At 40.7% G+C, this 12,122-nt stretch overlaps 1 protein-coding gene across 1 annotated transcript in view; it reads left to right on the top strand.

Annotated features, from left to right (window-relative positions):
- TYR (tyrosinase) overlaps nt 1-12,122 on the top strand; it is a 58,240-nt gene that overhangs the window by 25,132 nt on the left and 20,986 nt on the right. The window contains exon 3 of the mRNA XM_075725476.1: nt 1,088-1,235. Within this exon, the coding sequence (XP_075581591.1) occupies nt 1,088-1,235 (148 nt within the window). The remainder of the gene's footprint in view (nt 1-1,087; nt 1,236-12,122) is intronic.

Raw genomic sequence — 12,122 nt, 5'->3', positions numbered from 1 at the left:
CAATAAACTGCAACAATATTGGGAAAACACTGAGGACCAGCACAACAAGCATATTGTTCACAGCCATTTTTATTTGATTATTAATTTGTAAAGATGTTTTAATATGTCTCCACTATGCTTCCTCATCTTACAGCTTACAGAATTGTGAGAACAAGACATCTTCAGGAACCAAATGAAAGAGAGAGAACAGAGAGGTTTTGTAGGGTGGGTTAAATAGTAGGACTAGCATCAGGTTAAGAAATAGACTGGGGCGACAATATATGTTTCTGCTTTTCTTTTCCCGGAGAATCACAGAGAAGCATCAGGTGGTTGAGTTGACTTTTATTAAGAGTCCTTACAAGTAGGGAGGAAGCTTGGCTGTCAGGATGCCAAGAAGGGCTACCAACATCAGAGGTGAGGTACGGACAGGCTAACAAATTAAAAACTGATACAGAGACTCATCTTCCAGTATTTCTTATCTGGGGGTTGGTCTGTGTGACCTCTTCTAAAAGCCCATATTTTAAGTGCCCTCCAAAATAACAGCAATCCACAGACTTTCATCCTGCAAGTCTGACTATGGAAGATCATTGATTATTTACTAAATCTTTTTGTAAAAGTTATAGCTTGTATTGTGTTGGCTCCTATCAATAAATAAACATGTTCTATAGAGACAAACAATATTAAATGACTGAGTATATGATGAGATACAATAGCTTGTTTTATCTTAGGAACCTATAAGTACAGAGATCAAAAATTAAAATAAAGTGACTAAATTTCCTCAACACGCATAAATGTCTGCAGGGATTATGTTGCCTTTTAAAAGCCAGACACAACAGACAAAGAAATTTAAAAATATAAAGCAATTAAGCAGTACATTTGCTGACATGCTGCATTAGCTACATGGCAGGAGTTTTAATTTAGCTTATTCTAATTTCATCTTTGCTATGCCTTTGAAATATATTAGCACTCCTTTACATGTTTTCCTAAGCCCTTGTCTAAAAAGCTGAATGTAAATGAAGTGAAAGTAGGAACTTTGATCTTCAGTCTTACTGGAAAAAGAATTTTATGCATTGTCATATCAGCATATGATTTCCTCTTGAATATACAGGCTTTGCTGATCCACAGACTGCAATATCAAACATATCTCAAAGCGGTTTACATAATGCACTTCACATCTACATGAATGGCTCCATGTCCCAAGTACAAGGCTCTGCAAATGATCCTATCTTTGTACTACACCATGCATTTGTTGACAGGTGAGTTTAATTCTTCTTGGTAAACCTAATTTATTTTGTGTTTTTACAGTGTGGTTTTCACCTACATTTCAAAATTGCAAATATTTTACATGCCATTACATGCACAGCATTTTCAGACATGTGGCATTGAGCTCTGCTATTATTTGAGAGCAAGTGTCTACCCTAACCTGTCTGTATGTTCACTGGATTAAATATAATTTGAAAAGTTGACAAATGCATTCAGCTTTTATTACCAAGGTAAAAATAGTTCTTCAATGATGTCATAGTGATTAATGTATATGGATGTGTATGTCAGGAAGTTTGGACCAAAAGTGCATGACTCATTTTAACACAACTATAATCAGTCGGAGCAATTCCTTTACATTCTAAATGTCAGTGCTGTTTTAATTTCTATTCCATAAGGAAAATCCAAGCGTGCTATTCAAAAATAAAGAAGAAAAAATCCATTTTTCAGTATGATAAACAAAACTGTGACTGTCTCTTGATGAAAGAGAAGAGTACAGCTGTGCAGAATGAAAGGAAAGCAAACAGAAGGATATCATGTTTATTAATAAGAAAGGGTAAGGGACCACAGTTTTGCAAGAAAAGAGTGAAATTGTTATGTTAAGGACAACATTGCAAGGTTTAATGGTGACCTTAAAAATTTCTGTGTCACTATAATATATGCGAATGGCTACAAACAATTTACTGTGGACTGCATTACACTAAACTGCGATGACTAAAGAGCTACAAAAAAGAAAGTTAGCTAAGCAAAGGACAATCAAAACCACACAAACAACACTTGTTCTGGAACACTTTAAATTTTCTTACCTATCTTCCTCTACTCTCCCACTATGCACTGACCATGACTTGGCTACTGCAATTCTTAGAACAAAAGAACTATTACCCTGTACAAACTTTTGGGACTCTCACGAATTTGTGTGCTCAGATATCTACTGACTGAGATTCTGCCTGAACGTGGCAAGGCGCTTATTCAGATGAAAAACAAAATAGTTTCTTTATTTGGGTCACTGAGGCATGCAGCACAGGAGGGATGCAGATAACATCCTGCAGACATCATCTTGCAGTAAAGTTCTTTAGTTTCAGGCAGTTCACACCAAGAATCTTATATAAAACTATCATATTTAACCAAAAAGCTTGTCGGTGTAAAAGACAAATTTGAAGTTCAGCTTTTTCTCCTTAGTTTATATGTCTAATGAGCCTAATGGTTGTATTCTTCATACTTTACCCATCTAGAAATAGGGCATCAAGTCTAAGCAGGTCACCCAGACATCAGTAGAATGGCTCCTTCAAAGGGTGACCCACGTGTCTCCTGCTCCTAATACTGTAGGATATAATTAGCCTTCTGGAGTTGTCAGTTTTGAAACTCTTTTCATGAAAAGCTCTTCTTCAGAACATTTTAAAAGTTAAACAGTGTAGCTTAGCTGTGATTTAGTGTATCCACCCATTGACTGCTTGACAGAATGGATGCACAAAGCTTTCAGGTGTGGCTACAAATTTCAAGTTTGGCACCTGGAAATTAACTTTCCAAAATCTAGGCTATTAAAAAATGGATCAATTGAATATTCAGAGAAAAGGAACATAGAAGGGAAAGCGTTATGCTCCACAATATCAAAAGAATTGTTTTCCTTAGACATTCATACTTGTATAAGACCTACGCATCTCTTAGCTCCCACTCATTGCAGGGCTTAAGTAGTGCCTTGGTCTTCACGCTGACCCCTCCCACAGAGGAATTTCAGTTGTAGTCATTATGAGCCCCTGGAAATACTTTTCATAACTGTAGTTGCTATCTATTTTAGAAGGCAAAGTTATATGCAAAAGGTAACATCATTAAATCCTGCTAGCACTGAGGAAATAAATCGTTGCACTGGCACTGTGGGAGCAATACAGATATCCATGATGTGGCATGGATATCATCCCATCTGTGGCAGAAAGAATGTTACCAGTGCTCTGCAGCTGCTGTGTGTATGGGCTTTAGTACACACGGATGTAAAAACTGATAATAATGCTGCCTTTTGTATAAGTGACAGAAATGCATTAACATGATTAGGGTTACTTAGCAGCCTTATCCATGACAGATTAATCATGCTTTTAGTTATAATTAATAAGTAGCTGACTGATAGGTACATACAGTACATTTAAAAAAACCCTGTTCCTCTCCTACATAGACTTTAAATCTGAAGGGCTGCAAAGAGTTCTTTTCTGAGAGGCAAGCAAGAATACAAAGAATAGATGAAATGGGAAAAATAGTCTCCAAGGCAGCAGAAGCGTTTTTTTTGGTCCATATCAACTTTTCTCACTTGGGCAAAACACTTTTGAGCTGACTGCTATCACTACATTAAGCCAATGAGCTTTTAATTAACTTTTTAACTAAATCATCTGCTGAGGACAGCATCTCTTCCAGGCCTTGGTGAGGACATGGAGAGTTGTGAGATAGGGGTTTACTGGCAAAGGGTCTAAAAAGACTGGACACCAGCAACCACAGGTCTGATGGGTCTTGCAAAGGCAGGGAACAGCTCTGTGTCAGGAAATCAAGAATAGTCCAGCACTTTGAGCATCCATGTAAGGACCCAGAAGAGGGATTCCCCACTCCACTACAAATTCCTTGGGTGAAACTGAGTGTGTAGTTTGCTCTCCCAAACTCATATCTCCTGGAGATGTGTTTCCTTCCCATTGATTTCAACAAGATTTTTGAGGTGCTGGTGATCCGAGCTTCAGCTAACCCATCTGTAAAGTGGGTGATATTAGACACCTACATAACAGGGACGCTGTCAGGGTAAATGCATTAACGACTGTGAAATGCTCAGTTACGGCCATAATAGGAGTGATAGAAGTAAGGCAATAGATCATTGGAACTGATTTTACATAGAAACATATGGTACAGAGGAGGATAAATGAGTGTATATGGAGTCTGCTGACAGGTGTGAGCCAAATGTTAGGATCTGCTTTCCAAACTGAGCAACAGTCAACCTCCCATCTGCTACCCTCCAGCCTTTCCTACCTGGGCCTGACACACAAAATGAGGGAAAGATGGACGGAGCAGAGGTGTAGTTGAGAAGATCTCTCAGGTGAAAAGCAAAGCGTTTGCTTACAAACACTCCCTTTTTTTTTAGGTCATTCTCCTTCAGCAATGCAGAAGTATGAAGGTACTCAGGCAACAGCTTTCTTAGCAATGATAAATCAGGCTCCTTTCCTTCTTATCTGCTAGCTAGAAGACCTATGGATCAGACCTCAGTGCTTGGTAAAAGCAGGTGACCACCCTGAAAACTATTAATTGTTAATTGAATGGCTTAAAAAAAAAAAGGAAAAAGATGCAACAAATTATACATTCAGCAAAAATGAGAGCTTTTTTAGCTCTCTGAAGCATTTCTCTTAATTGCAAATCTCTTTGCTATTCAGATATGCTCTACAGTCAGCACAAGGGAATAACAAGAGAGGAGTCAACCCACTCAAGCTGGAAGGAGCAGCTGCACAAGCAATGAAAGCAAGGGCCCACAGTCCCACTTGAGCTCACTAGGGTGTTTTCTTTGCTCTGAAAAGGAACTCTTCCCTCTTTGCCAACTTTTAAGCCCCTCCATCCCTATAGTCACATAGTATCTTCATCTGTTCTCCCTGCACTTCTGCCCTTTGAATGTTTCTTCAATCTTTTTTTTCATTTGTTCTGTACCTCTCCACTCCTTGACTTCTACATCCCACCCCAACAGTTCCCCTCACAAACTGCAAGAATAACTAAATAGCAATGGGGAAAATAAGTTGCCATTTAATATCTCTATACTACTTTATACCTGTACAGCAGGTATATGACCTAATGCAATAGGACCCCAGTTCTCATCTCATATCTAAGTTCTGCAGTAATGGACAGGATTTATTATAAAAAATATGGATGACATTCAAAGGCTCTGATTTGAGAACAAGCAACTTAGAACTGATTTTCTAGGGAAACACAATAAGGAGTAGACTTTCAGGCTCTTGCATCTCTAAAATCCAGCCTTGTTAAACTACTTGTATAGCTAGACCCAGATTGTCAGTTCCAGCGGTGCCACCACTACAGCACCTTTTTCTCCAGCTTTCATGAGAAATTGAACAGTTCAGAATACTGCTGTGACCATCATTGCATTAACCCAATGCTCTGACCAGTTGTTCCTCTCTGTTCATACCCTTCTACCATTTCTTTGCTCTCTGTCACATCAGATGAACTGCTGGCCTATATTTTCAAGCCCCTTTACTGCCCATCTCCAAATAATCCCTTATTTATTGTTAAGGAACTCACTCACCTCTTCAATAAGTTTGTGATATCAATCTCTATCTTACATCTGTTTGGCATTCAAACAAGTCCCTCCATACTCCTCCTGTTTGGGAATTGTTCACCCTACACAGCCATAGATTCAATCATCATTCTTCCTTCAGCATGATACTTGCAGAAAAGCTCAGACAGCTTCAGTGAAGCTGAAACCTTCACTTAGTGGGTAGACCATTGCAGTCCCACTGCATGGTTGCTTAGTCCTCCTCCCATCTGTTTGTATCCATCTGTTGTCTTTTGTCTTATGTGTATATTATAAGCTTTGTCATTAAGGAACTGTCTAATTGTGTTGGTCTGTGCAGCGCCTGGCATATTCTTAGCCTCTGACTATGGGTCTCAGGTATCAAAGCAACGTGAGCAACAGGAGATAGCAATTGCTTCATTTACAAGCATATGAAATGGCAAGGACAAGAGGCAGCTGGACATCCCTATGCTGATCTTATTGCTTCAGTTATTTTTTTGCTTGCTATCACACAGGACTAAATCCTTGCATCAAAGAGAAGAAATCTTCAAGGGTGGTGGGGGAGTGCATTTGTGTGTGTGCACACACACTCTGCTAACAGTAATCCAAGTCAAGCATAAGGTCACATAGGAAATGGAGACACTCTCATTTACAGCCACTTACATACATGCACACTTCCAAGCGGGTGCAGGAGAAACTCTCCTACGCATCAGCTTCAGAGCCCAATGAAAATGCCACTAATTCCGCCTGATCGAGGCAAATGTCTCTGTGCTGTTCAGCAACATCAGCTGCCATAGACTCCTCTGCAGGATGCTAAAATAACCCCTTCTGCTTCAGTGGCAGGCTGGAGCTGGGAGCTTTAGGAAATGGCAGACTCCAGCTTATCTAAGGATCTAGCAATAAAATGTTCCTTATCATATTGCTTATCAGTAAAGTGTTAAACTGAAAAGCATGTATGGAGCAATCTGTTCAAAAAAATATTAGAACCCAAAATCTACACATCCTAATTTGCATGCCAGCAACACCCCATTCCCTAAGCCAACTTTATGGACACTTTCAGTCCCTGTGGACTCAATATACTCACCTTCATGCCAGTCCCTTCTCCTTTCACTTAAAAAAAAAAGGTTAGCATTATGCCAAAAGTGATTTTGTTGGAAAATACTTTAACAAGAGGAAATTTGATTTCCACTCACAGGAGATGTCAAAATAAAAGCTTCTTATTTTTACTCTGTTTTTGAAACAGAACATTTTCATTTTCTCCTAAATGTCATCTCAGGTTTTTTAAACCAAAAAATGGCATGAGAAAAACCAAGTTGTTCTCTTGTTTTGAAATGTTGACAGGAAACAAGAACTTTTTTTAGCAGTTAAAAACTATTTGCTTCAAGAATTTGGAACATTTGGAGTGAAAGCATTCAAAAAGAATCATTAGAAATTCTTGTGAGGCAACACTAGGTTTCCAGACTTGTTTAATACATGAAATAAGATTCATTCCTTACCCTGAACTGTCTCCAGTGGGAGATGACACAGACAAACACGAGGCCTAGGAAGTATCATCCCCATTTGGTATATGGAAACTTAGATACACTGAAACAAGTGACTTAAGCACAGCTGAGGCGGAGGTTGTAATACAATGATATATCAGCTCATAATAAAGCAATGTAAAAGTGGAGAAGTCACTGCATAAACACTAAGCATATGATTGATTTTCTCCCTTGACATGGGCACAGCAAGACTCTTATTGCTTTCTGAGGTATGTCTGCAAAAAATGATGACACAGCCTAAAAGTCATATTTTTCTGGAGCTGAATGAACTATGGCTTGGAGCCATATGAAATCTGTTAGACAAAGGCAGGTCAAGTGGCTGCCATTAGCAATATACCTCCTCCCACTGTAAGAGTAAACCCACAGTGCTTCTGTATCATGTCAGCTCAGGATCTTACTGTCTGTGCCTGGCACTGTATCCTCCCAAGTGCCTGCATAAAGGCAGTGGATGAGGTGAAGTCATCTCCATAATTATCCCTGGTATGAAGGTGAAACATGGTTAAAGTCCTTCCACTCAGTGAAAGCATAAATATCACTGAGCTACTGCTTTGCCCAGGGATAAGCCAGTACAGTTTTTATGAGTGAAAGCCCTGAGATTTGCTCCTGACCTACGGATGTTTTGCACCATGTCCAGAACAGAGCTGAGATGATGGTGTGTAGCAGGACAGCCCCTAATGTTCCCAAATACTACTTTATCTCGTAAAATCTTTTGCATTTTGCTAACATATCTTTTGATATCTGGCAGCTGAGTGAAATCTTGTGGAAGCTGGTGGGTGGGAAAGTAATTTCTTACTCAGGGTGCATGTCCATAACCTCTAGGCTGTCTTTTGGAATTAAACATCTGGTTTATAAAGTGCCTTTGCACAAAAAAATTGAACCACGTTCACCATGGAGCAGAAATGGGAGGGTGGGACAGTATCTGTGGGGCTCTATGGTTTCAGAGGGACTGTGTGCATATGCTGAATGCATGCAAGATGGATAAAAAGGGAAAAAAAAACCACTTCAGAAGCAGACAGGGAAGGCAGCAGGAAGCCAAGGACAGCTGGAGACGCACTTAAATGTGGTGATTGTGAAGTAGTAGCACAATATCCAAAGAAGTCCCCAAAACCCATTTTATCTGTAGGGCTATGAATAGTGATGAACTCTGTGTAGGACATTACCTTAGACCTTAGTCCTCCTGTCCCAGGGAGCTCCTTTGTCCCCTGGCACCTGGGCTAGTGAGAGCATCAGCATTGGAGCTGATGACCTGCTCACACTTTAACTACCTGTTAACATGTAGGCCTGCATCAGAGCCACAGCTAGCAGAACTGCTGGTTTCTCCCCCTAAGGAAATACACCTTCAGCATTGGCTAAGCTGTATTCTTCTCGAGCTACAATGCAGACATGTCATTTTAAGCCCCACTTGTAGTCAGTAGAGACTCTAGTCAGAGAGTCACTGAATAGTGACCAGCTCAGCTGCAAATATCTCTGCTGAGCCACCTTTTTGTCTTTTGATTGGATGAGTCCACTCAAAATACTTCTTTCTGTCTCTACACAATGCCTAGCACAGAGGGTTCATTTAAACTCAAGTTCAGAAATTACTATAATACAAACACCCACAACACATGTAATGTAAAGGTGTATGACCCATTACTTCTGTATGTAATAAGACTGAGTCTGGGAAAGTTATCTCCCCACATCTGAAGCTCTTGGGGGAATTAATTACATTTTTGCAATGCATCCTGGGTGGCAGTTGCCTATCAGACCTCTTCTCCCTGTCTCCCGTGTATTACATGGCTCCTACTGGGAAGAGAGCCCTGATCAGCATGCACAGCTATGTCCCACCAGCAGGCTCTATGGCACGGCAGAAAGGTAGCCCAGCTCTCACCCTTTCATATGAGGGTGGGCCAGGAGTGACTTTGGTCACAAGCTTGATTGGCACACAAGTATGAGATACAGAGCTGATCAATACTGAAGGGGTGGGAAACTCGAGCATGAAATTTTTAGAAATGGAAGCAGGGAAGGATTTGTCTTAATTTTATTTCCCCTTGAGGATGTCTACAGATGTGCAGGGACACACACACTCCCTCTGTTACCACAAGCCCTTGGTTGGCACTGAACTGGAGCTGTTAACCTTCCCCTCTTAACCTCTCCGGCTTAGTAGCATGTTAACCAGAGCTACTCAGCTTGTTTGATGGAGCTGACTCACTCAAAGTGGGCTCAGTATGTGGGTAGAGTGAGTTCACATTTACTGCAAAATACCACATAAATATATCCATGGAAAACAGAGTGTAAGTGGGAAGGTTGGGGTGTTGCTGAGAAACATATCTCCCCGGTATCTCTCCTTTGATATCCCTGTGTCTGGGGCTGAAAGGCAAATCATATATGAAGATACTGAATCTGGACTCTCAACATCTATTTCAGTAAGCCTGGGCAGTTCCTGCTACTGCAATTGCAAAGCACCCAAAGGGGTGCAGGAACAGCCTTGGTGGGTCACACCACAGGTCCCTCTAACCTGAACCATGGCTAGAGTGGTGGCCACAAACAAAGGAAAAGGAGTATAGGTTTAAAGCAACCCTCCTCCAGAAGATCTCCCTGCTTTGCCCATTGAACAGGCAGGGGCTGAGTCTATATAGTACACTTGAGGTTGCATCTGCATCTAAAGTAACCCACACTCTTAAATAAGTCCTTTAGCAATCCACACATAGACCATACAGAATCAGAGACATAGAGAAATAAGGAAAAGAAACAGGCTCTGGAGAGAAATGTTCTTTTTCTTGATTAAGCATATATAAAACCTATAGTGCTGCTGATCCACCTTGCTTTAGGGGAATGGCAAGAGGAAAGTTAAACAGACATCTGGATTATACGTGAAATACAGTAGTTGGCAAACTCACCTGACACGTCATTATTCAGGCTAGATGTTTGTAATGACCCATTCTGCTCTTAAGAATCAGTAATATAGCAGGTTCAGTTCAAATAGTCCCATTTAAAATGCGTGTTTCATATTACTCTTACTGCAAGATTTTAGTTCAGCCAACAGTTACAGAATGGATCACTTTGTACACTACGTATTATGCAAGCAATTAGTGTTTTTTAAAAGAAAGGTTACTTTGCCCTGCAACTTGGCAAGAGCCGCATGGTTAGTCTTCACCTAGTCTCTTAACACTGGAGGAGAAGAAAGCTCTCTCTGTGACACAGCAATCAAGACAAGCTCTGATGCAGACAGCTAGCATAGCGTTGAATTTCCTTCCTGCAGCACTTCTGCAATAATAGCTTCTGTAATTGTTCAAATTGTAAAAAATCACAGGAAAACATGGTACTTTTCTCACCCACGTGTAGCTACCTCTATTCATCAAAAGAAATTATCACTTTGCTACCATAGATGTGATTTATATATTACATGCCCTTGTGAACCTCAATAATGACAATCTCTCAGTCTCAAAAGAATTGAATTACAGAGCACAGGAGTGGGTTACATAGAGTCAGTCCAGCTACCTCCACAGCAGTCCATTTTAATCTGCTTGTTATCTTTCTCTTCAGGGGAAACTAGTTATTAAACTTTGGAGCAGCTGGCATTTGCACTATCTCTTCCTTCAAGTGATGTTTTTCTGTTAGCTGCAAACCGTGGCAAAGAGGAACCTGAGAAAGTTAACACAGGATATACACTCCAGCAAATGTTAACTTTTTTTTCCCATGTATCACATGGTTGCATTTGTATTTCCTTATTTACAAAGCACACAGGATACACCATCAAATCTCATCTATATCTGGGGTTTTGCAGTGTTGGACAACATTGGAGACCTAAATCTGAATGAGAAACAAATATTTCTATCCAAAAATTACCCTGGTTTGACAGCAAGGGGTGAAATAACACACACGATGACAGCTATTTTAAGGAACAAGAATTTGTCTCCTGTACCTAGGAAGAGTCATTGCTGGCTTTCACTAGCGTAAAACAGAGGCTGGCTTGACTAATGAAAGTGGTAGAGTTTAGATCAAAAATCTGACCGAATCTCAGCCCAGCTAAGCCTCACCTAAACTCACTGGTTCTTTCCAGCAGAGGTGCAGAACCACCTTCTGCAGGAGTTCGCTTGCTTTGTCAATAACTGGGTTACAATGCAGCCCTACCTAGTCCTACACTAGAGAATACTGACATTGCTCTGCCCAGATTCATACACAATTTCCAACACTCAGCTCCTGCTTTTAGTGTCATGAGCGATGTGTCATGCTCAGCTTACCCATTATCTCCTTTTCCAGTAGGAATAAAGCTTTTTATGTTGTAATCCATCAGCAACCAATCAAATATAAGCAGGCCTCAGCACTTGTTGGTCCAGGCTACCCAGTTTTCAGAGAAGGGAGACAACAAGAATATTTCTGTGAGGTTCATGGACTCAGAAAGTGGGTTACAGGGCTGCCAGCAGGTTAGGCTTTGTGGTACGGGGGCCGTGCCCCCGACTTAAACGCAATGGGGTCAAAGCCCCAGGCAGCTGTATGGGTTTCATGGGAAGAGTTAGGCTTTTGCAGTGTGACTCATGGAAAATGGCACAGCAAACAAGGAATAGAAATGCAGGACATCAGCAGCTATCTCTGAGATAGGAGCGGCGTTTGGTCCTACACCATAACCAGACATCTCTACTCAGGTTTATTTTATCTGAATCCTCTGCAGGACACAGGTGTCTGAGGAGCTTTCTCACAAGAGAGGTTGGAGAAGCTGCTGCCTTTTTTATTCTATAAGAGAAACACTTGGAGCACTACATGATTATTGGAGCAACGACTGGAAGCTGTGTAGCCTTCTGCACCCAAATGAGCATGCTAAATAGCAATTATCCAACTGCATCTTCTCCAAATGACTATGGATATTTAAACTGTTTGACATAAAGAGCAATGGTTCCAGCTGGAAAAGCTGAAGACTGTTTCTCTTGCCCTAATCCTACAGAGACGTTGAGGGCATTTTAAAGATAAGGGGGGAAAACTGCTCTAAATCACATTGGTAGAGGGAATAGTAAAAATTTCTCATAACCCTAGCAGCTGCAGTAACCTTTAGGCTTTCAACAAAGTAGGACATGGGTGAAGAAAGTGGCTTCGGTCATATCTTAGCTGGG

This window comes from Pelecanus crispus, chromosome 1 (assembly GCF_030463565.1).
Source record: "Pelecanus crispus isolate bPelCri1 chromosome 1, bPelCri1.pri, whole genome shotgun sequence".
Lineage (NCBI taxonomy): Eukaryota > Metazoa > Chordata > Aves > Pelecaniformes > Pelecanidae > Pelecanus > Pelecanus crispus.
This window is presented reverse-complemented; position numbering and strand designations above follow the sequence as displayed.